Below are 25084 nucleotides of genomic sequence, written 5' to 3' on the forward strand. Positions count from 1 at the left end.
TCTTGTTTATTACGGAGCCATCTGTGTTGTGAATAAGACACGGGCTCAGGCATGGTCTGTCAGTTCCTTCTGGGTCCAGACATGGTGTGTACGGATATTCGTACCTAGTGTGTAGGAATCGTCTAAACGAGTCGTTGCCCCTTAAGTCAAGCACCGCCTCAAAGGACCCGTCGTGTCACCCGGCGGCGGCGTGAGAAGCCACCCCTTCACAGCTGAAAAACGAGCATCGAGCTCAACTCCTGGCCATCCGATTCGAAAGGCAGCTGCAGCATCTTGTCATACGAGATGTAGCTAAGAACCATATGGGAAGGGAGCGGCAGGACCAGGCACGCAGACGCTGGCGGTATGAGTTGTGTTCCAACGAGTGGGTAAAGAGGGATTCAGGAGCGGCATGCCTCACGGTCACAATCACACTTCACCATTGACGGGGAGCGGCATCCACGGTCCCCGTCCGGCGGTTTTCCTACCCGTGCCGTCTGCCTTGCCCTTCCCGTGTTGCGGTGTTGAGAGAGGATGTCTGTTTCTCACCAATCCCAGCCGAGACACGATCCCAATTAAGAGGGTAATAATTTAATTCCCCGTAGATGTGATCAACCCGAACCCCTGCTGAAATGTTCAAGTCTCGATCTACACAAACGAAATGAGGATGGACGGGTTGGTGAGAGCCTAAAACTCTTTTTTCTCGGGTCCTGATTCTTCTTTTTCAGCCCGGTCGAGTGATGCCTTTCTTGCCTTCCAGAAGCCACCAAAATCGCGTAAAACCTGCACGCGCGTACACCCCGCCGCGCCGGCACAGCTGCCGGAGATCGCCAGGGAATCAAGGATGGTAGTACCCGTTTGTCCCTGGTCTGCCGTCTGACAGCCGGCCGTCCCTTCCAGGGACATGGAGTATGGGTGTCACTATTTCGCCGCAGACAGCGTAGCTTGGTCGTCCGATTTCTCTTCTGTTTTGTTGTTGTTGCTTGCTGCTGCTGCTGCTGCTGCTGCTCTCCATGTACGAGACGTGCAGTTCAGTGCCGGAGATGCACGACAGGGTCCCGGCGAGTCCCCAGCGATCCTCGCAGCAGCTTCCGGTGAGGTGGATCGTCATGATGGGGCTCTTGGGCCCGCTGGATGGGTCAGGGTCAGGTTGGAATTGTTTCTTTTTTTCACGGTAGCGCCGTCTTCTCACATTCAGGCACAGGGCATCGCCATCGACAGCGCAGAAAGTGGGAAACGCACGGCCCGGCCTGGCCACTCCCCAAATGTCTGGGCCACCCCAGGAAACTGAAGCCCCGTACACAAATATTATGTCATAGGCATCTTGGGAGCTGCACCTCTGCTACTCGTACTTTTTGCCAACTGCGCCGTTACCCTTTCCTGCGAGTGAATGCCCGATTCTGTCGTTTCGTTTCGAATACCACTCGGTCGATTCCTTTCCTTGTCTTGTTATCTCCTGGGCACTCTTAGCTCCAGCTGCTAGCTTAGTCCAGGATCGCCATCGATACATCGAGTCATTCCCAAACTTGTCCTCCTCGTCCGATGGCCGTTTAGTCTTCTGTCCTCTCGTCTTTCGCTCCCGTCAACTCAATTATTTTCTGCGGTGGCACTTTGTGGTCACTGCTTTCTGTCGCGACCAGGGCGCAAATACATAGCAACCATCCCGACTCAACATCAACAACAGCACCCAGGCATCGTCGTCAAACGGAAAAGAAGTCCTCGCGTGAGGCTACATCGACCATCATGACTGGCCGTTTCCTCGCCCTTCTGGGCCTCCTGTCGCTCACTGCGGCTCAAGATCTCAGCACGAGCAAAATCACCCTTTCCAACACCAACGATGTCACTTTCCTCTCCGGAACCAAGACAGTCCCTGTCACCCAGGCTAGAACCCCGACGGGACCATACGCGACCTACACATCCAAAATCACCCTCACGGGGGAGAGGCTCACCACGGTGACCGGCTCTGTAACCTTCACGGGAAATGTCACTGAGACGACCACGAATGCCGAGGGACGGTCTATCGTCATCATCTCGGGTGAGTCCTCGGTCATGACAGCAACGGTCACCGGCAACGCGACAGAGACCTCATCCACGGCCCCCACGGCGACCAACACCACACCCTGCAACAACTACGTCGAGTTCTGCGAAAGGAAATACAGCAACGTCACAGAGGTCGGCTGCCACAACTCACCTTTTGTTCGCCCCGGCAACTCTGCTTCCAACCAAGCACTCGATGTTACCACCCAGCTCAATGACGGCGTGCGCTTCCTGCAAGCCCAGATTCAGTGGCCCACGAATGGCACAGAACCGCACTTTTGCCATTCCTCGTGCGACATTCTCGATGGTGAGTAGCTCTGTTTAATGCCTCCAGAACTCAACTAACAAATTATAGTCGGCCCCATCACCGACTGGCTCACCAAAGTCCGCGAGTGGGTTGACACTCACCCGTACGACGTTGTCACGATCCTCCTTGGAAATGGTAACTATTCGACGCCCGACTTATACGCCCCTTTCATCGAGTCCACCGGCATTCTGAAATACACCTACGAGGCGCCCTTCCTCCCCATGGCTCTCGACGACTGGCCGACTCTTGGTGAAATGATCCTCAGCGGCAAGCGCGTAGTCATGTTCCTGGACTACGTCGCCGACCAGCAGAAGTACCCATGGCTCCTCGACGAATTCTCCCAGATGTGGGAGACCCCGTTCGACCCCATGGACCGCTCCTTCCCCTGCGTCGTCCAGCGCCCTCCGAACCTGTCCGAGCAGGACGCTCGCAACCGCCTCTACCTCATGAACCACAACCTAAACGCCGAATACAACATCTTCGGCGCCTCCATCCTCGTTCCCGCCGTTTCCCTGCTCAACGAGACCAACAACGCCACGGGCAACGGATCGCTCGGCTTCGGGGCTGAGCAGTGCACCGGCGACTGGGGCCGCCCGCCCAAGATCCTCAACGTCGACTACTACAACTACGGCGACCCGCCCGGCTCCGTCTTCCAGGTCCAGGCAAAGATGAACAACGTTACGTACAACCGCGAGTGCTGCGGTAAGATGACCGGTGCCTCGCCCGGCAGGCCAGCTGTCTCGGGCTTGGTCCTGGCCATGGCTTTTGCCTGCGCGTTGTTGATGGTGTAGACAACTCATACTTAATGTGTCTTTGGTAATTCCTTAAAATGACAAGCGTGCTGGGCGTTAGACGGTTGAATATTAGTGTATAGACGGTAGAATACATCATTCTAAAACTTCTAGTCTTGCCCATATTTGCCGGTCGAATTTCGTGATCATTAACGCTCAGGATAGTTTTTTTTCTTTTTGTTTTTTTATGGGTACTTAAAGTCTTCGAGCGTGAGAGAAATCTCTTCGTGTTCGTCTTGACGACAAATGGACGCGAAGAACGGGTCCGACGAACGGAGGGAGATCGATCTTGCCCACTGATTTGTGAGACGTGGCAGGGGCTAGGGACATTTCGGCCACCATCTCATTGCTGAACAGCGAGAGATGGTCCACACTCTCATCCGTCCGCCGTCGCTGCTGTCGTCTCTGGCTTATTGCGGTTTATCACGCGGGTTTCAAGAATCTCGTCCCAACGGAACGTAATCACCGTCGACGCTGGCGGAGCGGCGTCTTCGTCTGAGACGGGGCTTTTCAGTATCGCAGCAACGAGGGCAAATGGATAACGTTTTGGTGGCCAGCTCTAGAGATTGAACGTCTTGCATGTCTTTATACCAGTTCACTTTCTGGCTACGCGATCCTACAAGTCCGGTTGAACTGGCTGGGACACATCTGCGCATCTTGACTTGGGAGCACCGTAGCCAAAAATTACAACGTTGCTAACATCTGTTTGTCTATGTCTGCTCTATGAGGCTCAAGGCTGGGCGTAAACAGGAGATTTTTGGAGACTGCCTGATACACTTCCATCTAGTGATATCATTTAACAACTCACAAAGGTGAAACTTCAGCCCATCTATGCAGTTTCTCTTGATGTTGTTACAGAGGCAAAGTCTATTATCGTCAATACCTGCGCGTTTATACATGGCCTCATGAATCAGCATTCTTCATTTGTAAGAACAAGATCTGATGGAACTCATACAAAGACTGATGAAAGCTGAGCATTGAATAAGAATAGAAACAACCGCACAATCAACCCGACAAACACAAACAATAAGAGCCATAACTTTCCTATGAAACCAAGCAATATCTGGTTTCTCAAGCCCACATTCATCCCTAGGTACTGAACGACATAAAAGCCTTTGTCCATCTGGAGCAATGATGCTGTAGGGACAAACGCCAATCGGATCACCCCTCACACCTTTAATGCATCGATGAAGTCTTGCACCCCTTTGAAGCCGGCAGCACACCGCAGTATGCCAAAGGGGAGGAGTTATTGTTCCCAGGAGAACGGTACTATCTATCTTCTGTCTACATTTCTGGAGTATTTGCACGTCTCACTCACGCGACGAAGACGATGAAGGCTAGATCTGAGAGCTTCTTCAGCATACAAGAACTCCCCATCTCTCAACTTTCAGAATCCGCAGTGAAGCGCTAGAAGACACACATACCGACGAGCTGAGCAGGTCGAACTCAAAGACCCGGACCACTATCCGCTGTCCTTTGTTCGCGTGGGATCGATTGCAAAACAGCCTCTCACTTATATATTATCCACAAATCATCCACTCGTACCTAGGTTTCCCTGATACTGCATCATGATCTGCCGTCACGCAAACTTTGAAGCGACTACAACACGCAATTTGCTCCATACTGAATTTTTGATACTCTCTCAACAAGTGTTTGTTTAAATAAGGATTGATGTTTGAAACCAGAAACCAGGCTTTCTAGGGACTGATGTCGTGTGTGATCCACGTGGCGTACAAAACTCTTCGCTCTGCAGTTGTGTTGGCTTCAACATTGGCTTCAGAGACTTTCATCAAGGCCGGATAGAATCTTTTGTAAGCCCGTTCGTCTAAGAATCGTCGTCATCTTTGGTCGCCTCTTCCCATCACTCGTTTATCCTGCTGTATCTTGAAGTAGTACTGACTGTCTCAAATCACACCAGGGACGCCATGCCGAGTTATACCGGAGAGCTAACAAAGACCGAGAGGACTATAGATCATGTAGCCATGACGATCTCTTCAACACTCATACACCAAGAATTATCTGGAAAATCGTATATCGTTCAGCCAATGTGTTCTTTCTTATAGAAGTCCTCTCACCAAGCAGAAGTCTTCAAAATCTCCAGCGCTTCTATCTGAGGGACCGCATATATAGACTCGACAGTAACGAATCATCAGATGATCTACGTCTCTCTTGAGTCCGAAGATCCCAAGCGCCGATAAAAACGAAGGGGGATGCATATCAGATCTCCTTAACACGACAATTCCTCAAAAGCTATTTAGGGACGTCTTGAAGCTGCTGCTCGCCCGAATATCTCACGCGCAGCCTGTTCGGACATCACATCAGGAAAGCTCGATCTCCATAGTGGCGTTTATCGCGTGATTCTGTCAGATCGGTTGTTCGTGCGCGAACGTTGCAAAGTTCAAAATGAGACCTCGCCCGCAGCACGGGGCAGGGAGGGTTGGCAGTGAGGGTCCTGTCCGTCCTCAATGCCTTGCTTCGTCTCTGGTCGATTATCGCAGGCGTATTGACGAGGTGGTTGTTTCTTTCGGCCACTTTAGTCCATGCGTACTCTTATGTGGTGTGGCTCGCTTCGGCAGATGATCGTTCTCTATCCCTTCGAACGCGAGGCTCTCAGAACCTCATGACAATATCTTGATACCCGCATCATCATAAATGGAATATTAGTACTCTCTTGCCAGTGCTCGGAATCTCTGAGCTCAACAGATAATGAGATGGCACTGGGCGATGCCAATAAACGAGCACGAAGACTGTGCAGATGAATCAGCATGTTTGGACGATCAGTTCAGTACTGAAGGGTTCTGATATCGTAATAAACAAGGTATCGTATGGTTTTTGGTATCTGTGTGCAAAGCTGCTGTCTCCTCGTCAAAGCCATTCCGGCGCCCATCTCAAATCGTCAAGTCTCTGCCGAGCTCTTCTAACTATGAACTGTTCATCATAACTCATATTGTGAGTTCCATATACTTTTCCTCCCTTCAAAACACGGGCTGGAACCCAGTCAAGCCGTACGCCCTCAGCGCGGTGCCCCCAAACAGCTCCGCCTGGTCTTCGGGGTCCATGGTGGCCATGTAGCACATGCGCTCGACGAGCAGCTTCCACTTGCGCCAGGCCTGGTCGACGCCGACGGTGCAGACGGGCCAGTCGCTGCCGAACATGATGCGGCGGGCGCCGAAGCTGGCGAGGACGACGCCCAGCCAGGGGAAGAGGGCCTCGAAGAGGAAGTTGGGGTCCTGGGTCTTGAGGGAGTCGGGCATCTCGGAGAAGCCGCCCGAGAGCTTCATGTAGGTCTTGGAGCACTTCGACAGGGCGAACATGGCGACGCGCCAGTGGTGGAAGGAGGGGTCTGTCGTTGTGTTGATGATGCCCAGGTCGGGTTTGCAGAGGTGGTCTGTCAGAGGCAGCGGTTAGCAAGAGGTGATGCTTGAGGGATAGCAGGGGGGAGGCGGACTGATGATGAATGTGACCTTCTCGTCCTCAGAAACGCCCTCGTGAGCACGAGAGATGATCTCCAACGCCTCGTCGAGCTGCTTGTTTCCACGGCGGTGCTGGTCGACGCCCAGGTCAAACACATAGCCCAGTCTGCCCAGCAGCTTCAAGCTCCCAATGAAGTCCTCCGTCAAGCCTGTGCCGTGTGGCTTATCCTGAAGGAGGTATCTGAAGCCGCGAATCTTGGGCCAAACGTTCTCGCCGGCGACCTCCTTGACGTGATCGAGGTACTTCTCCATGGCAGCCGGGCCAGACGGCAGGGGAGCCCAGGGGATGATGCCGAGGCAGAGGTCCTTGTCTTCGTCGGAGTGTCCCTCGCCGTCGCGAGGCTTGCCCTCGGCGATGCGGCGGAGCCAAGAGACCTCCATCAGGGGGAACTCCCAGCCGGAGGCATCCCTGACGCCGGCTTCGAGGTCGTGCTTGCGGTCCGTCTCAAGGAAGATGAAGCCCTTGAGATTGGCGGGCTTGCCAGTGGCGGTGTTGTAGTCGGAGACGGAGTGCTGCTTCGCGAGCGGGTTCTCGGGCGTTGCCCAGGCGAGGGTCTCGATCTCGGTCTCTGGGTAGAGGTGGATGTGGGAGTCGACGATTGGGTAGTCGGCCATGGTGGGCGGTCGGGGATAGGGTTTTCGGTGGATTGGGGGGCCGACTGATGCTAGACGGTTCAATTGACGATATGTGGAAGAAGACAGTCCAAATTTGTACAATGAACGCGCTCCCGTTCAAGTCACGGGCGTATGTTTAGGATGGAAGTTGGGAGGAAAGGAGCTGGACAGGAGGTGTGTGAAGTCCCCGCACTAACTCTTGACATCGCGGGGTCGCAGCAACAGGGTCCCTAGCTTTCAGTGGACGAGCACCGGTACAACTGCCCCCACAAGGTCGTGGTGCTTTGTGACGTTGCTGGCCCCGCCCTCTTCAGCGGATCTTTTCCCCGAACACCGACGTCGTTTGCGGAAGCCGTCACCGGCCGTTTCGGAGGGGAGCTCCTCCCAAGGCCGTCCTCGCTGTACTTATTTCAACATTATCACGAGATCGATTCTGCATTGGAAGAGCATTTCAACGCACAGGACTTAAAGATCATCAACATAATTCACGAGTGAAAAGGCACGCATATTGTTCATTGATGAATAGATTCAATAGTCTTCTACCCATTCCGCCTGTGGCGGTGCTTGGCTGTCTTGAGTGCGGCTTGCCCGGGCTTTCCAACATCCAGCCCGGGACCGCATGAAATGTCCATCCCCAGAAGCAGTGAACTTCTTCATCCGCTGGAGCTGTGGCCTCGCACGCCTCCCTTCGGAGGGCATGCGAGGGTGCTCCCTCGTTGTCAGTAAAAGCACATGACAAACGAAACGGGCACGCGCGGCCAGGAAGGGGGCGGCCGCGGCGTGGGGTCGCAGCATCGACCCACTTGGGACGAGGTCGCGGACAGTACCGAGACCGGCTCGGTACGCCGCGTTCCTCGGTGGACGCAATGACGGTTGAAACGTGCGCTGACTTGCTGCCAGCTCTCTCGCCAGGAGGCGGAAGCGGCCTGATGTACAAATCGCGCTACGAAATGAATGTACGTCCACATGGGACTTCTTCTTCGTGTTTTTGTGTGTGTCTTCATGATGTTGATTCCTCCCCAGGATGGCATCGGGCTTTTCAGCGGACGACGATGCCGTGGCGGCGGCTGTTGGAGGAAACGTACTCCTCCTCGTCCTCCGACTCTTCCTCGGAAGAGTCGGAGCACTCGGAGCTGTCGTCGTAGCCGCAGCGGGCGCCGCCGCAGTCGATCTTGACGCGGTCGCCCTTGCGGGTGATGCCGTAGCGCTCGCAGGTACAGGTGCTGACGTCGGAGCCCGGGGTGCTGTAGCCCGACATTGACGAGTTGGGGCTGGAGCTGTCGGAGCGGTAGGACAGGCTGGAACCGCTGGACGACACCGGCGAGCTGGAGAAGTCTGTCACGATATCCTCGTCGTCGAAGCCGGTGGCGCCAAAGCGGGCGGTGAGCGCCTCGAGGTCCTCGTCACAGTAGCCGCCATTGAGGATGTGCTGAGTGGCGTGGGGCGACGTTGGCTTGGGGGCCTTGATCTGGGAGACTGAGAGGGGTCGGCCCTTGGGGATGTCGCGTGACGAGGAACGGTTGCGGCTGCTCTTCTTGTCCCTGGAGGAAGAACGGCGGGAGCTCCGAGAAGAGGAGTGCGAGGAAGAGTGTGAAGACTTGGAAGAGGACTTGGAGGAGGACTTGGAAGACGAGGACGACCTGGAGGACTTGCTGCTACTGCTGCTGCTTGACTTGCCGGACGAGGGAACGTCGAGAATGTTCAGCTCGCGGCCCGTGGTGGGCTCGACAGTCGAGGCGACGCTGGGGTTGTGGGCGAGGTGGTAGCCGTCGATGATGTAGTAGTACCAGTAGCGTTGGCCGGCGGACAGGGTCGAGCCTGAAAACTTGAAGGTACCCTTCCACGAACCGGACTTGGAGGAGGTCTTGTCCTTAGCCAAGGGGAGTTGTCCGACATAGTTGTCCCAGGAGCCAAGAAGGTGGACGGTCTTGACGCCGGAAGAAACACGAAGAGAGAAGGAGAGTTGAGTGGACGACATTATTGCGAGTTGTCGGGTGATGCTGCGAAAGGTGAAACTGTTGACGAGTAATGATGGTCGAATGAGCAAGAAATCCCAGATTTCCGATTAAAGGGGTTGTTGACCGGCAACTTGGTGATAATTCTTCGAACTTGGATTGTAAAGTTTTGGTGGTTTTTTGAAAAACAGGTATATGGGTATTAGTTGATGCTGCGATTAGGATAGAGACCAGCTCTACGGAAACAAAGAACAAAAAACAACGGAAAGGGTGAAAAACGAAGACCTGGAATTACTTGTCTGAATGCTTGCTGAAGAAGAGAAAGAGGAAAGGAAGACGAAAGGGATGGGAAGCTTCCATTATATGGCTTGAGAGGCCGCACTTGGAGGCCAGGCGAGGCCGCATGAGAGGCCAACAGAACAGTGGTGTCTGTCGTGCTGGTGGGTTGGGAAAGCCACTCGAGATGCGGTGCTACATGCGCCGCTCATGGCTGGAGGAGCGGGAAGTCAGCGAGCGTTGTGGAGTGTGCAGAAGAAGCCGTCACTTGACGAGCGGTCCAATGAGGGGATTGCTGGGCATGACGAGGCTTGTGGATGGTCGATGCAAGCAGCCAATATCACACTCGTGATGGTGCTCCGCGTCGGCGCTGAAAAGATCGACCGGCCGGGGTTCCCTCGCTCAAGGACGGGAACTGGGAAGTTGTGAGCTTCTCCGAGGCGACCTGGCAAATAGGAAGTAGAGGAATCTCACTAGAGGACCCCATCACCGTCACCTTTTACGCAGTGCTCCCCTCTTCTTGTTGGCAGTTACGGAGTACTCTCACAAACTTCTTTTTCTGACCAAGTCTCCATGGTTGCCTTTGCCTTAGTGCTACGACGAGCCGGTCGCTGGGATGGGCCAGGTCTGCAAGCTGGGCGGTTAAGCATGGTGAAGGAGAGGGGTTTCCTTGACATCCATGGATGCCGGGCCAAAATAGAAGAGATAAGTGGATCGGTCCGGGACTGGCAGCGCGGTACGTTCCTCCGTCCGCTGTGTGTAGCTCTGCCCGGCTCTGCCTGGCTCTGAGCCGATTGCCCTTTTGGCTTGATTGGGCGTCTAAATCCCTGCTCTGATTGGCCAATAGCTACGCACATCCTTCTTGTGTGCCCGGTCGCTTATCATCCGTCACCTGGTGATGTGCTGCACCTCGGGCCAATCAACACTTCGTCTGGAGATGCAGCTTTGCGGAAGCCATCACTACTCTCATGAGGCTCCCAGCCCTCCTCTGAGCTCTCTCTGAAGGGGATTGGCTTGTCAATATCGAGTGCGAGATGAGGAGAAATGCCCATGAACGAATTCCCGCATGGTATTCGTTCGCCGCATCGGTCTGTCCGCATTTCTGAACTGACAGTCTGCATCATGCATCGAGTCAACATGCATGCCGTCTGCATGTACGAACGGATGCGCAAGCTTGCTGAGAAGGTCCTCTTCCTCATTGGAGTGTTGACGACCCTCCGCTAGCCGTCGTTCAGCCAAGAGCCGAAGATCGCGCGAGTCGGAAGAAAGGGCAACCAAACCCAGGTGCCATAAGCCATGTTCCTGGTTCGTGATGGACATGCGCAGTTTCCTGCCTTTTCTGGTTCGCTGTTTGCTCCTCGTGCCTGCCTATGCATCGAACCATGGGAAATGTGTCGATTTTCGATCATCTTTCCAAAATCTCTTGACTTCGACATGTTGAACCCCCAAAGACTCATGAAAGTCTGGCCAAGGCCATGTCAAAAAAATCCCCGAATAAGGGGCCTGTGGGAGATCAAACACTACCGAGATCCGGAGTTGGGAGAGGGCGCAAAAATGGGGGCAGGAAACACTTTAGCCCTGCGCAGGACAGCCTGCTGCCCGTTTCCTGGGCGGTCTGGCCTGTTTGCCGTGTCGCCCTGGTCTGGTCGATCGCGAAGCGGCCCGCCAAGGGCAAACTGCCGTCCTCGGCCTTCGGTCGACATCCGCTCGTCTGCGTGACCTTGAGCCACCCACACCTCGGCGAAGGAAGGTGAGATACTGCCTGCCGTGCCGTCCTCCTTCGGTATGGTCCCAAGGTGCGTCATCCGGCTTCATGCATGCGACGGTCTCTAGCTTCGGCGGGTATGTGAGGTCCATCACACAGACAGAGCTCTGCCTTGCTGGTGGGATTGAGAGAAGCCGCCGTGATATCCCCTCATCGCATCTGGGATCGAGGATCCAGTTCGCAGGATGCAGAAGGTCTGGACCGTAAAGGGCAGTTGATCGCGATTGACCTTCCGTCGTAAAGAAAGGAGACTTGGCCGTACGGTAATCACTATCCGCCAGAAGCGACGTGAGATATCGAGTGCGATGCTGGCGGTGATGCCGACGGATGTCTCACAGAGACTGCGGGCTCGAAGCGGTCTGACCTCAGCATGGCGAGATTGATGTCGGCTGACAAGCTGAACATCTGGGAGTAACGTCGCTTTCCTCACACAAGGTGAGCTTGCGCACGTTGGCCAGATATCCTGGCCATCCCAAGATTCGTGGTTGTGTGATGAGGTTGTGTGTGCATTTCGTGGGTGACGGGAGTACCTGGCGGGACACGGCGGGATCGCCCGTGCTCAAGGCCTGTCTCCACATACAGAAAGCTGACATCACGTGATACAGCACATGTTTCAGTTGTTCGTTCGCGTCCGAAATTCTCGTACCTTCTCGGTTTGGACGCGTCTTGTTTGGATTGTCGCGTCGTTCTCTCATGCTCATATCGTCGGTCTGACTCAATCTTTGCTAGGCAGAATCCCCATTGAGAAGAAACAGTACAGGCTTTTGCCCTGAGCGTGTTGTCTGATTACCAACCATCCTGCGAGAAGTCTTGCATCCATCCTCAATAAAGGCCATAACTGGTCCGAAGCATTGAAGGAACATTTTGTTCTTCTTCGTCAAGTGTCGGAAATTCAAGACCGCAAAAAATCACTCACCAACACCCAATCATCATCAAAATGGGATCTGCATCTCTTATCAACGACGAACTCGTTGCCAAGGTCACCGAGTACGTCGAGGCCTACATGGCCAAGTACGATGCCTCTCACGACTTCAACCATATCAGGCGCGTCCTCTCGCTCGCTCACCAGATCCACGCCCAGTCCCCCGCCACGCCAGCCCTGGACAAGCAAACCGTTACCCTCGCCGCCCTGCTCCATGACGTCGGAGACCGCAAGTACCTGAAGCCCGGCGAAGACGCATCAACCCTAGTTTCCACGGTTCTCCAGTCTCTCGGAGCCGATCCGCAACTCGCTGCTCGCGTACAAACCATCTGCCTCGGCGTCAGCTACTCCAGTGAGGTCAAGGACCCGGCCCGCGTCCAGAGCCTCATTGCCGAGTACCCGGAGCTGGCCGTCGTTCAAGACGCCGACCGTCTGGACGCCATCGGCGCCGTCGGCGTCGGCCGCTGCTTCACGTTCGGCGGCGCCAAGAGCGCAAGGAGTATGGACGACTGTATCCTGCACTTTGAGGAGAAGCTGGTCAAGCTCGAGGGCATGATGAAGACGGATGCTGGACGGGAGATGGCGCGAGAGCGGACGAAGAGGATCCTGACCTTTATGGACTGGTGGAAGGACGAGGCGGGCCCGGTCAGCGCATGAGGTGATGCGTACCATTTTGTTTGTTTTCGATTCAACTCGATACCCGATTTTGTTTATATCAGTGTCCATGTTTCAATGAGGACTACCTTCTAAAGACGCTCAGTGGGAATACCACCGCGGAGGCGGGCTTCCCGTACATGTTCCTTCTCTTTATCTTCATTGCTCCCCTGCGAGCTGCTTGCCTTTCCGACCCGTCACCTGAGTCCTCCTTGCACGTCTTCGCGCTCGCCTGTACCTCCAGGCCCAGTCGACCAACCCAATGAGCGGCAAGACCAACACGTCCACAGTCCTGACCGAAGTCCGCAATTTGAAGTCGTCATGCACGCGGGGCCGGTCGAACGATGAACACAGTGTGTTGACCAGGTACAAGCAGACCTCCCTCAGCAGCTCCCGCCCCTCGAAGTTGAACAGAAACTCGAACCCGCTGCCGTCCTCCCACGGAACCTCCGCATTCCTTATCCGCTTCATGTACAGTCCCCGCAAGCTGTCGTCCCGCGCCAGCATGAACACCGTAACCGCCGCGCGGCGCAGCAGTCGTGGGTTCGGGCCCTCGAAGGTCAGAAGCGTCGCGACGAGGAGTGCCCAGGGCAGGCGGTCTCGCAGGCCGAAAAAGTACAGGAAGGACGTGTACAGATACGCGCCGCAGCCGACGCCGACGAGGGTCGTGAGGTCGAAGCCGCGAGTGATGAGGAAGAGGAGGCCCATGAGAGGGTACGCCGCGACGAAGAGGCGAAAGAGGTTGGTGAGCGTGATCCACGCTTCCCAGATGATGGCTGCGAGGACCTCCCAGATGATGCCGCCAAGGTCTCCTATGCCCAGGAGTATCATGACGTATATGCGGGTCCCGGAGGACCGTTGAGCTGCACCTGCTGCCATGGCTCAACCGCAGTGTTGGCGAGGCCCGGTTCGATTTGTGTTGGTCGGCGCGCAGTTGTAGGTTCTGTTTGCTGCTGTGAGCGTCGAGGATACCATGGCTTTTTTTTTTTTTCTCAAAAGGGAAGAAAGCCCGGTCGCGACGGCGCCGCCTTTCCAACCGGGTCGTTGGGGGATATTAAAGTTAGGGCATAGCTGGCGTGGACAAACAGAAGAGAAGGGGGGGAAGGACGATCTGAGGTCGTGTCTCACCTTCTCTCCCTTAGCTTCTCACGAACCCCCCACGTAGCGCGCCAGGAACGCCACAACGGTGCCCCAATCTCCGGAAATAAGGATTCAGAGGCATTGACAGGTTACCTGGGTGAAAGACGTGGAATGCTCATGTTTGACTTACACGCACAGATACCAAACAAACGCTCGTCCATTGATGGATCACGGCATGGGCCGTCCTCCTACCGAGCAAAACATGTCCGACCTATCCGCTACAAGAAGGTGTAGTGAATCCTAAGTTACAAAGCTTTCAACCTCCTCATGATGGACACCACACTCTCGCGACGTCGATGGCAATGAGCGCAAATGACAGATGGATGGATATCAAACATGAACAAAGAATCCCGCGTCTTGAGACGCCCGGCGTATTCCATACGCCAACAGCTTCTGGGGTTATGGAGACAGACCCAGGGTTTAAGCAGAGCTTAAGTGAGGCAGCTTTACTGAAATCTCGCCATTTTATCATCAATTGCCCTATGTTGTGGTGTTAAAAGAAACACCAAATACTTACGAGAGATATCATGAAGCCAGGCCGAGACAAGTTCATCATACGAATCTACAAAGACAGATCCTTCGTTTCAAGCACGTTGTTTCTGTTCTGGGGCAAAATCGCTTGAAAACACAAGTCTTCTTATTGGAATTCCCGTCGTATAAATAACAGGGGATTCATGATTCCGCGAAGAAGGCCTGGAATCAGAACGGGTGATGCAAAGCAAGAAGGACACTGAGTACCGCTGCGGTTAAGAAGGCCGAATTTGCAGGTTGCTTTCTCCCGATTAAACTCAAGAATCTGAGATGTTGAAGCCATAGAGTTTGGTGGCTCATCGCCACAATCGCAACTTTCTCCGATGTTCGCATTCTCTCTTTAAAGAATGTACTGAAGACCGCCTTGGACACCAAACGCGATCTATTTCCCGCCCGTACACCAAAGCGAAAACCTGCACTGACAGACAGCTTTCAGCTCCGGAAACCAGCTTGCAAGTCTTCAACGCTTTCAGAACGCAGTCAAAAGCTCCTAATAGAGTATGAGCATGATGCGGCAGTCCATGTCCGCGGGGCAGCCACCTCGATTTCCAATCCAGTCACTTCAACCAGCCATGCAACGTACGTGGCTAATAAACAACCCACACATCCCCGCTGAGGCAGACATGTCCGTCGCGGAGCAGCTTCCTCAATTACCAGCCCAGACACTTCATCGAGACCTGCGACGAAGTACAAGGCCAAAGAACTGCCGAAGCAGCCCCGCGAAGGCATACAAACCCAAACCCATGGACTCGGGCTCAGCCCGAAACATGATTCTGGTCAGACTTCCCACCGAGATCCTCGAGCTGATCCTGCTGCCTGAGTTGTCTGGACGCACCATCGGGCCTCACGAATCCCCGCTGGTAGGCCAGGATCCCAACTTCCGCAACTTTTGGAAGGCCACGTGGAAGAGACGTCTGGTCTGCCGCCGCTTCAACGAAGCCATCTTCCCGGTGCTGTTGCAGAAGCTCGGTCGCCAGGGCCTCGGTCTCCTGCTGCGCACGATAGTCATCGACGGCAACTACCACCACATGGGTTGGGACGCGATCTGTAAGGTCACGTACCAGCAACACCTCCGTATGACCGAACTCCTTTGTAAGTGGCGTCTGAACCACGCGCAGAGGGTCAGCTTCCTTTGCAACATGTATTTCGCGATTAGCGACCCGAGGGACGATAGGTTCATCCCTGCGCGCGAGATCTGGGAGAGAACAGACCAGGAGGTCGAGGCCTTGGTATTGGGCGCATTCAACGGCTGGTGCAACCGATTCAGGGTCAGAACCAACCAATCCGGGAATGAGATGTTGCGGCATAGGGAAGAGCTCAAGAGGGCTGGCTGGAACAGTCAACTGATCAAGGAGGAGAATGCCAGGCATGAGAGAGAAATTTACAGGATCAATAAGGATATAATTTCCTTGGGACCGGATGCCTGGTTCTTGGACGCTCAACTGGCAGAGTGCAATCACTTTTGGCATCAGGAGAACCCTTTGTGTTGCAAGGTATGACTGGCGAGACGAGAAGAGCAGGCGGCAGCTATTAAAGATATCGCCGATTGCATGGGTTGCCGCCCCTAATTCGACGATGGCTTCAGAGATCCATATCTCCTCCCATCTCGAATTCATTATTGGGGGTGGTTCCAGAAGTACATATTCATGAGGGTTGAATGGCGCGGTACGATTCATGCGGTCACGTACCTCAAAAATCTCACAAACCCAGTTCATCTACGAAGGTCACGCCATGGACGATGACCGCATTGAAGGCGGAAGATGTTCTGAAACTTCTGCCGCTCATAAAGGCTGATATTAGTTATATATATACCAATTTTCCATCAAATCAAAATTGCAAACATGCTGATGCCTCACGTCGATGATTGTCACCCTGAAATCTGTATATTGCATGACCGATTCCACTAACGATCAGATGCAACACCCAAAAAGGACGGCTTCGTGAGGTGATTGGCATGGCGTATCTCCTGAATGAAGTGATTGTAAAAGCAAGGCATGGAGTAGAATACTATGAGGACTGACCGACCGCGATACGACATCTAGATGTTAGGGAGAAATATTTATGAATACTCTCGAGGCAGGTATAATTCTACAATGAATTGAACGTTCATTGAAGCTTTGCAAATCAAGTCCATGTCGGCAGGGTTGTTCGGTACTGCGAACCGCCGAAGCGCAGACGGATGTTCGGCCCCACAGTACGCCGGTGCCCGTCTTGCCGGTCCGGCTCGGACACGGAAGAGGTCGCCGTTCGCACCATTGTGAGCACATCGTTGAGTTTAAATCTTTGAAAATATGATAAGTTTTTGAAATTATGCGTAGCCATACTTTCCTTGGAACTAGGCCTTTTGGGGAATTCATCACTAAGGTCCAGTAGGATAGATGGGTTCCTATGTCAGGGCATACAAACCAAAGTCGAGCCCAACAAGACAACATGAGTAGAACAGGGCAAAAGATGGAACAATGTCACGATGAATCATGAGGCTTTATCAAACGAACTGGAGACGAGGTGAGCTGCATGAGCTGCAGGGAGTGAGGCAGCAAGCCAATAGGAGGAAGTATCGCTGTTGGACAGCTCTAAGCGCCGCCCCTCTTCACCTGGCGCCAAAAACAGTTAGAGACACTTTCCATTAGCCTGGGCGGCCCCCCGCGATTGGATGACACTTCAAAGTCCCGGCCAGCTCGAATGAGAACCTCCAAGAGCTCCGATACTTCACATTTCATGCAGGACCAACGGGAAGCTGGGGGCGATGCGGCCAGCTTTCGTGGCCAACCCGTGCCGCGGGCAGGGGTCTGCAGCTGGGATTCTTCTGGCGCGTGGAAGCTGTTCTTTAATGGACCTGAGCCCCAAGGCGCCCGTCGGTCGCGACTTTTTTTCTCCCTCTTCCCATTCATTGCTCCCTTCGACGCGGATGCGACAGATTCGAGACAGATTCAATTGAGCGGCGCCTTTGTTCTCGTGGAACTTGTAACCATTGTTCGTGTTACTGCAATATCCAGTCAGCACAGGTCGTGATCAACTGTAAGTGCGGGGCAACGTTGCGATGTGATGCGATGCGATGCGACGAGCTTGGCAGCAACTGACCTGATTGTAGACTGTCTTCTTCGCCATTCTCTGCTGGTCGAATTTGTATCCTACATCTTGCTTCCAAAATAAAGACCGACGTCGAAAAGCGACGACCTCTCAAGTGGCCATGTCAGCCCAATACTATCCTCGTGAGTTCATCACTTACCCCGCCAAATTGAACTTGCGCTGACAGCATCACAGCTCCTCCATCAGGAGGTATGTCCTTTCCCGTGCCGCACACGCTTCTTCGATACTCACTGACTTGAAAAAGGTCAGCAGAACTACCCTCCGCCGCCGCAATCGCCTCCTGCGGGCCAGACGAAATTCTCCTACCCAGCTCCTCCCTCGCAACCTCAGCGCGGTCACAGTGGGAGCTACCCTCCCCCGCCTCAGCCATCGCCAGGACAGTCGCAAAACTACCCTCCTCCTCCCATAACTTCGCCGACATCGCAGAACTTTCCTCCCCCCAAATCGAGCACGCCTCAGAACTACCCGCTGCCTCCTCAATCTTCAGCGGTGCAGGCCGCGAAATACCCTCCTCCTTCACAGCCATCTCCAAGCCAGGGACGCAGCTATCCTCTCCCACCCCAGGCAAACTCGTCACCCTCGCAGGCGCAGCCCCAATATCCGCCGCCTCCTGGTCTTGTTCAGCAGCAAGCACAACAACCGCAGCAGCAGCCTTCGCCCCAGCCCTCCCCTCAGCATCAGCAGTATCAACAGGCACAGCTTCCACTGAGGAACTCAGGCTCGCAGGATGGAGCTTCCCAATTCTCTGCGCCGCCGCCGTCTTTCGATGGACCACCAGACGCCGCGGCCCTGCCGGAAAAGCAATTCGTGGAAGAGACTCCAGTCGACACCAGCAACCCCGCCAACCTTCAGGGAGGTGCGCCGGCCGCCACGCATTTCCTCGGGGCCACGGCAACTGTCGATGATGTTGGCACTTTCAACGGCGGAAGCTACCGAATCAGTCACCGAGACAGCAACACCATCCTGACCATTCAGCTGGCGGTGGGATGCCCATTGCAGGCGAAACCAGGCATGTTACGCGCGCCTCTGGAGGCATGGTTGCATGAACTAACGTCGCTTCAGGTGTCATGGTGGCCATGTCGCACTCGGTCACACTAAGAGGTCAGATCAAGTTCAGCATGAAGAAGCTCGTTGCCGGCGCGGAGCTATCAAGCTCCACCTTCGTCGGACCCGGCGAGCTTCTCTTGGCACCGCCGATGCTGGGTGACATTACCAGCTTGCGTCTGACTGGCAAGGAGACATGGTCAGTTGGACAGGACGCCTACATCGCCTCGACGCAGGGTGTCATCAAGGACTACAAACGCCAGGGCCTCAGCAAAGCCATCTTCAGCGGCGAAGGTCTGTATGTTTACAAGATGAGCGGTACCGGGTTGCTTTGGCTCACCAGTTTCGGTGCGATTATTCGCAAGGATGTAAGTGGATTCTGCGAGCACGAGACAATACAGATGACTGATCGATCCCAGCTCATGGAGGGTGAGAAGTATGTTGTCGATAACGGCCACTTGGTGGCCTGGAACGTCAAGTACATCATGGAGCGCGTTGCTTCCGGCGGTATCATCTCTGGTATCTCGTCAGGCGAGGGCCTGGTGTGCAAGTTCACCGGACCTGGCACTGTGTTTATGCAAACAAGAAACGCGGTTAGCTTGGTTCCCTGCAGCTCAACGAATCTGGATTACTGACACGCTTGTAGAAACACTTCTTTGCCTATTTGAACGGGCAACAGCATCAATCAGTCTGATAGGCTTGATGGCTCATTGTACATCCGGGGGCAGTGCCGAATCACATGTCCCAGAACGACGTTGGATCGACCTGAAGGTGGCATGGCCTTTAGATTTTATGACATACCTGTAGCGTGCCGAAATTGATATCCCCTATTACTCTTGTTTCAACTACCTGTCCAATTTCATCAAACCAACGCTGCAAATTTGGTGGAAGTCAATTGACACCAGCTGCCAGACCATTTAAAGCAGCAATCGCCCGCCTGCCTCATTTGAACAATCGTCTTCAGGTGCTCTTTCTTCAAGCAATTTGTCATTTTCTTGGTTGGATTCTGCGGAAGGTCAAAGCCAGTATCACTTCCCTGAAAATCACTTCTAATGCAAAGGCAATCACTCCCTACAGTTTCTGCGTGGTCCTTCTCACTATTAAATGGAAACTACATCTTAACCAATATGGGCCTGACAATGTTTCTCTTTCCTCATTTTGAAAGTTCTCGGAACAGAGTGTCCGGTGCTGGACTACAGTTAGCAGCTGTGAAAGGCCCACCACTGCTGAACTTTCAACCTCTCTCCATCAACACTTCTCGTCTACATCACCCCATCACCATCACCTCAATCCTCAACCCCCCTTTTTGGACACAATTCGCAGATTTACAGGCCAAGCCTAGAGCGCATGCTTTCTATATCAGCGAGGAATTCCCGTCACGGTACAGATTACGAAACAGTCCCAGCAGCGAGGCTCCTTGTTGTTCTCTTTGGAGAGATCCCTTCGACCACCACCGCCTTCGCCTTGTCGCCTCTGACAAAGCAGTACCACGACAGACATCAACTCCTCGACTACCTAAACACACCACTGAGTGGAGTCTTCTGGGCTTTTCTCTCCCACCATACCTAGGAACGCCCCGTCGTTCCTTCCTCTTTGGCTCCGAGGGCTTTTGACCGGTGCCTAACCTCGCAGAAACATCCTGACTTCGCCAACATCAGGATCCCATTGCGATATCGACGCGACCCGGCTATCGACTCTTCTGGCACTGAGTCTGTCCCCGAAGATCTTGTCCTGCCCCCGAGATAATTCAAATTCATCACCTTACGGGGTCTCGGCCAAGCGCGACACACTATTGCGCTTCTTCGACTGGGAGAACATCCGGAAATCCGCAGTCACGATATCATATCTTGCCGAACGAAGGTACGTTTCTTTCTATATGTCAAAACGCATCCAGCAGCGTTGAGCTGAGTCTTTCAATCTAGTCATCGGTCAGTTTGGCCTTCAGCGGCCTTCACTCCCGTTGGAAAAGAACGACTATTGATTTCAACCTCGAATTGGCTTTTTCTCAGGCCTGCTGGTCTCTTACTCCCGACTCAGTAAGATACTACTTTTTTACCATATCGACCCGATATGCACAGGAAGTGAGAGACTTGGTTATTGCTGACCATTACATAGCCAAAATGACGTACAAGACGATCAAAGGCGCTGTTGCTCTTACCAGCCAACGGGGCGAAAAGACTTCCGCCAATCCCCTACATTTGATGCCGCCGGGGGCAAGCGATGAGAACGCCAGAGTCCCTCCCGAGAAGCTCACACTTGCGTTGAATTCAAGCAATTGGCGGAAGCCTTTGGTTCCCCGCAGCGACAACATTGAGAACACACGAATTCGACAAGATCGAAAGCAACACCACTTGGGCAACGACTTCGACTTGGCCGATCCAGCTACTCACTGGCGCAAACCTGTTCTCGGCGTTGACCCGTTGCTGAACGCGACCAATCCAGTATTCGAGGAGAAGAGATCCGATATGCCCGAGAAGATCTTCGAGCGAGAGAATGAGCCAGCCGCAAAATCGAGGTGCATGGCTCGTACTTTCACACACCTCGATCCCTCAATCAGAGGCCATGAGTCCAGCTAGAAGAAGGACGCCGCGCTTCTCATCATGGATGTCGTAGTTCATGAGTGCGATGACCCTCTTTGCAACGAGCACCAAGACATTTTCAAAAATGCCGAGATTCGTCGCATTAAGGATACGACCCGTTTCAAGTCCCAGCCTCGCGACAGTGCTGTTCTTGGTTACGAGAAGCAATTGAGGAGCGTCAAGATCACGCCTCGCAAGAATTCGATGATCGACCTGACCCGACCTTGCAAATTTGACCAAGAAGAGGTTCCCAGCGGCAAAGACCAGCATAAGAATTTGCAGCAGCAACCTCGAGACGTCGACACCGCTATCATTCACGACCCTGCTGTCGTCATGATCGGTGTTCGGGATGTCGAGAATCTCACCAACGCAACACTTGGCCAGACTGAGCGCTTCCAGGAGCTCCTTCGCAAGCTTCACAAATCTGCGCCTGGACATCTACCTCCAGTTGCTGTGAGTAATGATGGGATAGACCGCCCAAGACAAGACACTGGCGATTCTGGCGATTCTGGCATCGACGTCAGAAGTCCAATCAAACGGTCTCTCAACCCGTTGGCTAAGGAATTTGCAGCCTTTTCTTCTCATGAAAACCCAGTCGTCGCAGAGAAGCGCGGATCAGAGACCTCTATGAACATTCCTCTCTCGATTCTCAAGCAAATCATGGGTCAGGGTGACAAAGTCACGGCTATGGATGGCAACCCTGAATTAGGCCTGAACGAAACGATTCTCAACACGATCCAAAGATTCGGAATCCCAAACGTACAGCCGAAGTACATAACGCCGCCTTTGGCATTCTCTTCCCCCACGATGGTGCCTCATCCTCCTCCACCATCCATGGTGTCGTCCTTAGGTTCGTCTCCTATCCCTTCAGGGGTGAGCCTGCAAAGTGGTATGGCAATGCCTCCCTTTAGCCCTTTCGCAGGATTGCAGCCCGCGCCAGCCTTCTCACACTTTCCGGGCTTTGCCAATCCGGCGATGCAGAACATGCCCATGGCTCCTCCCACACTTGGGCCACAGTTCAGTCCTCATGGATTCTTTCCATCTTCGTCAGGCTACGGACCGCCAATCAACGCTCACATAGCTGGTCGTCAATTCAACGCCGGCCCTGCCGTTCTGGGATCCCCATTTGCCCCGAGAATGGACACAACGCCGCCGTTCAACCCGAACTCAGGATCTTTCAACCCCGCTCAAGCATCGACTTTCGTCCCTAGCAAGGACATACATCCCCCGCCGAAGCCGCGTGTGCCTGATGCCATGGGTCAGCAGAACTACGAGGCATGGATCGAGCACAAGAAAGCAACTGACCCAGCTTATGCTCTTCAGTGCAAGCAACGCCAGGCCAACAGAATTCGTCGAGCCGGCCCCGGGGTTTGGAAGTGAGAGGGAGAAGGTGACGCATTACCCTCCGATACCAGCTGCCCGTGACAGCCTTTCATTGGAACGAGGAGCACGCAGCTACCGTAACCCAAGACATTGAATGAGTATTTTCTAGCAGCTCACGCCTGAAATATGTGGCGTACTATTGATTGAAAGTTTTGTATTACATTCAGAGCAGGTTTGCTCTTCGCATCCAAAATTGGTACCAGGAAAACATGGGTATTATGGGATGCAGGAAGCTTTTATTTTCTACGAGCAAGTTGTCCGGCTGAGGACGAACTTCGATAGCCTCAGCATACTGAGCGGGCAGGGGAAGTTTGGGCAGCAGGTCTTTCGCTTTCTGGCATTGTGTATAGTTAAATTGCTCCCACAGACACAGGTCTTCTCAGGCAGTCAATAGCAGTTTGTGTTCTTGATTTACTTGGGTCGTGGAGCGGCACTGAGGTGCAAGTAAGACACGGTGCCCCAGCTTGAAGACCGTGCTTGAAACCGTGAATGAGAGGTATTCAAAAAGAGTGTCCTGCAATTCAAGGCTATAGAGTGTGCTTCGGTTTCGGGTTTCGAGTGATACAAGCTGGGTAGTAGGCATTTGATTTTTGTGCAATACAGCGTATCCTTGTCGAAGTCGACTGCTAGAGCCATCGTATGTTAAAGAAACGCCATGATTTAAATAAAACCTGACGCATCTGTAGCGACGATCTATGGATCTCTGGCCCGGAGTGACGAGAAGCCTTGCCGGGAGACCATTATTGTCCACGATGGACCACAGAAAATCAAGAAAATTACAGACAGCCGGATGATCCGTATTATGCGGTGTCAATTTTGGGACCCTTTCGAAAGCGGGGGAAACTTTGGCGTCTCGTCAAGTCGACGAACGCAGATACGTCGCGATCAGCACGAAAACTCAAAAAGAAAGTCCCCAGATGAAGCGACGAGAAAAAAATAGGTAAGAACAGGATACGAACTGCAAAAATGTGATCAGTGGGAGGCTTGAACTCCCGGCCTTGGCATTACAGGATATTCCAGATGGAATATTAGTACCACGCTCTAACCAACTGAGCTAACCGACCAGCTGCTATGGCTGTTGTTGCAGGAAAATGCTGAAGCGCGGGGTATCAAGGCTGAGAGCCGATGCTAAGCGCCCACTATGATGGTCGCGGATGGTGCTGACTCGGACGAACCCAACAGCAACTGTCATCCTGGGAGAGGATCAAACTGTGCCTGATTTTTCGTCTCAAGATCTGCCTGGGCTGGGATGAGATGGGACGGATTAAACGCGGAAGTCGTCATGCAAGCAAGCGCTGGTGTTGGCTGCGGGCAAGGACCGCAAGAGACTCGAGTCAAACATGTTTCGTAGAGGTGTCGGAGGAGGGAAAAGTCCAAGAAGAAAAGGACGCGGGAGTACCGAAGGTGGGATGCGGCTCTAGATGAGGTTTGTTCGCGCAATTGTCCGTGTATTCCAGGTTGATCTAGCCATGAAGTCAGGATGCGATAGAGGCAGGCTACGGACACATTCGCAGCATTGGCACACGCCAACTCCTGTAGGCGTTTCCAACATCAGTTGACAGTTCCTTCAGAGACGGGATGGAGGGAGGAGGATGTTATGTGACAGCCATGTCAGAAGCTGTCTGCTTCCGTGAGGCTTGGTCTCAAGCAGCCTGACGCGGAGAGTCGGAGAGAAGCGAACTTCGTGGAGACGTCGGACCCGACTCCGCGGTGCTCGTGGGCGATCCCAGTTTCCACGACGGGTTTGATGCTTGTCAACATAACACTGCCGTATGCCATTTGTCGGAACCACCGCGGATCGCTAGAAACTTGGAAATGATGTCAAAAAGGGTTTCCTTGGATCGTTCGGCGAGAGATGCCAAGGTTCGGCGACGCTGGGCGAGGAATCCGGCTCTCGGGGCTGAATATAGCCCAGGCATGCGAACTAATAATACATACCGCGGCGCACATCATTGGAGGCAACCCGAGGAGAGAGTCAGCCAGGTCCGGCTGTCTGTCTCGTAACTTGCAGTCAGCAGAGACATGCGGCTGCAGTGGACGTGCATGGCAGGCGTCCAGATCAGCAGGTCCAGAGCGTCGGGGTCGTCGGGGAGAGCATCGACTATTGGATTCTGCCCTGCAGCCATCCATTTCGAGAGGGACCAGAGTCAGAATGAGAGAGTGAGGGCACCACCAACTTGGACAATGCCACGCGTGCAAGCAAGCGGTGGTCTGTGGTTGCTTGCCCCGTCCAATTGGTTCTTCCCCACCGCCAATACAACGCTTAATCTGGAAGTGGGAGTCGGGACGGAGCACAGGGTCATCCAGAGGCAGACTATCCGAGATGGGGTGGACGGGTGGACACCACGAAATTCACGATGGTGCCCTTTGCCCATCCAAGGCGAACCAGGGCATGGGCAAACAAGCTTGCTTTGGGATTCCCATTCGAGCCGTTACGAGATTGGACTGGATCGTCCAGATGATACTTGGAACGGGTCGACGAAATAAAGGGGACGGTAGGTACCTACTCTCGTCAACGGTCGCGGTCGCCGGATCTGAGACTG

General features: G+C 53.8%; 8 protein-coding genes across 8 annotated transcripts; 5 read left to right on the top strand and 3 right to left on the bottom strand.

Annotated features, from left to right (window-relative positions):
- Window positions 1-1722: 1722 nt before the first annotated feature.
- On the top strand, window positions 1723-3114 carry CkaCkLH20_00158 (tat pathway signal sequence; the record flags this gene model as incomplete). The annotated part of the gene is made up of 2 exons (XM_038882878.1): window positions 1723-2323; window positions 2372-3114. The coding sequence occupies 2 exons, from the start codon at window positions 1723-1725 to the stop codon at window positions 3112-3114; spliced, it is 1344 nt and encodes a 447-aa protein (XP_038751583.1).
- A 2975-nt stretch (window positions 3115-6089) lies between these two features.
- CkaCkLH20_00159 (amidohydrolase) lies at window positions 6090-7202 on the bottom strand (the record flags this gene model as incomplete). The annotated part of the gene is made up of 2 exons (XM_038882879.1): window positions 6090-6502; window positions 6563-7202. The coding sequence occupies 2 exons, from the start codon at window positions 7200-7202 to the stop codon at window positions 6090-6092; spliced, it is 1053 nt and encodes a 350-aa protein (XP_038751584.1).
- A 1039-nt stretch (window positions 7203-8241) lies between these two features.
- CkaCkLH20_00160 (GTP-binding protein) lies at window positions 8242-9180 on the bottom strand (the record flags this gene model as incomplete). Its single annotated transcript, XM_038882880.1, has 1 exon — window positions 8242-9180. One exon carries the CDS (start codon window positions 9178-9180, stop codon window positions 8242-8244), a length of 939 nt encoding a protein of 312 aa, XP_038751585.1.
- A 2955-nt stretch (window positions 9181-12135) lies between these two features.
- CkaCkLH20_00161 (hd domain containing protein) lies at window positions 12136-12777 on the top strand (the record flags this gene model as incomplete). Its single annotated transcript, XM_038882881.1, has 1 exon — window positions 12136-12777. One exon carries the CDS (start codon window positions 12136-12138, stop codon window positions 12775-12777), a length of 642 nt encoding a protein of 213 aa, XP_038751586.1.
- A 156-nt stretch (window positions 12778-12933) lies between these two features.
- CkaCkLH20_00162 (uncharacterized protein) lies at window positions 12934-13653 on the bottom strand (the record flags this gene model as incomplete). The annotated part of the gene is made up of 1 exon (XM_038882882.1): window positions 12934-13653. One exon carries the CDS (start codon window positions 13651-13653, stop codon window positions 12934-12936), a length of 720 nt encoding a protein of 239 aa, XP_038751587.1.
- Window positions 13654-15188: 1535 nt separating this feature from the next.
- On the top strand, window positions 15189-19273 carry CkaCkLH20_00163 (duf124 domain-containing protein; the record flags this gene model as incomplete). Its single annotated transcript, XM_038882883.1, has 7 exons — window positions 15189-15938; window positions 17537-17657; window positions 17710-17724; window positions 17780-18391; window positions 18598-18947; window positions 18999-19172; window positions 19226-19273. 7 exons carry the CDS (start codon window positions 15189-15191, stop codon window positions 19271-19273), a joined length of 2070 nt encoding a protein of 689 aa, XP_038751588.1.
- A 1426-nt stretch (window positions 19274-20699) lies between these two features.
- On the top strand, window positions 20700-21155 carry CkaCkLH20_00164 (uncharacterized protein; the record flags this gene model as incomplete). The annotated part of the gene is made up of 1 exon (XM_038882884.1): window positions 20700-21155. The coding sequence occupies one exon, from the start codon at window positions 20700-20702 to the stop codon at window positions 21153-21155; it is 456 nt and encodes a 151-aa protein (XP_038751589.1).
- Window positions 21156-21179: 24 nt separating this feature from the next.
- CkaCkLH20_00165 (uncharacterized protein) lies at window positions 21180-22538 on the top strand (the record flags this gene model as incomplete). The annotated part of the gene is made up of 1 exon (XM_038882885.1): window positions 21180-22538. One exon carries the CDS (start codon window positions 21180-21182, stop codon window positions 22536-22538), a length of 1359 nt encoding a protein of 452 aa, XP_038751590.1.
- Window positions 22539-25084: the final 2546 nt, after the last annotated feature.

This window comes from Colletotrichum karsti, assembly GCF_011947395.1.
Source record: "Colletotrichum karsti strain CkLH20 chromosome Unknown Scaffold1, whole genome shotgun sequence".
Classification (NCBI taxonomy): Eukaryota; Fungi; Ascomycota; class Sordariomycetes; order Glomerellales; family Glomerellaceae; genus Colletotrichum; species Colletotrichum karsti.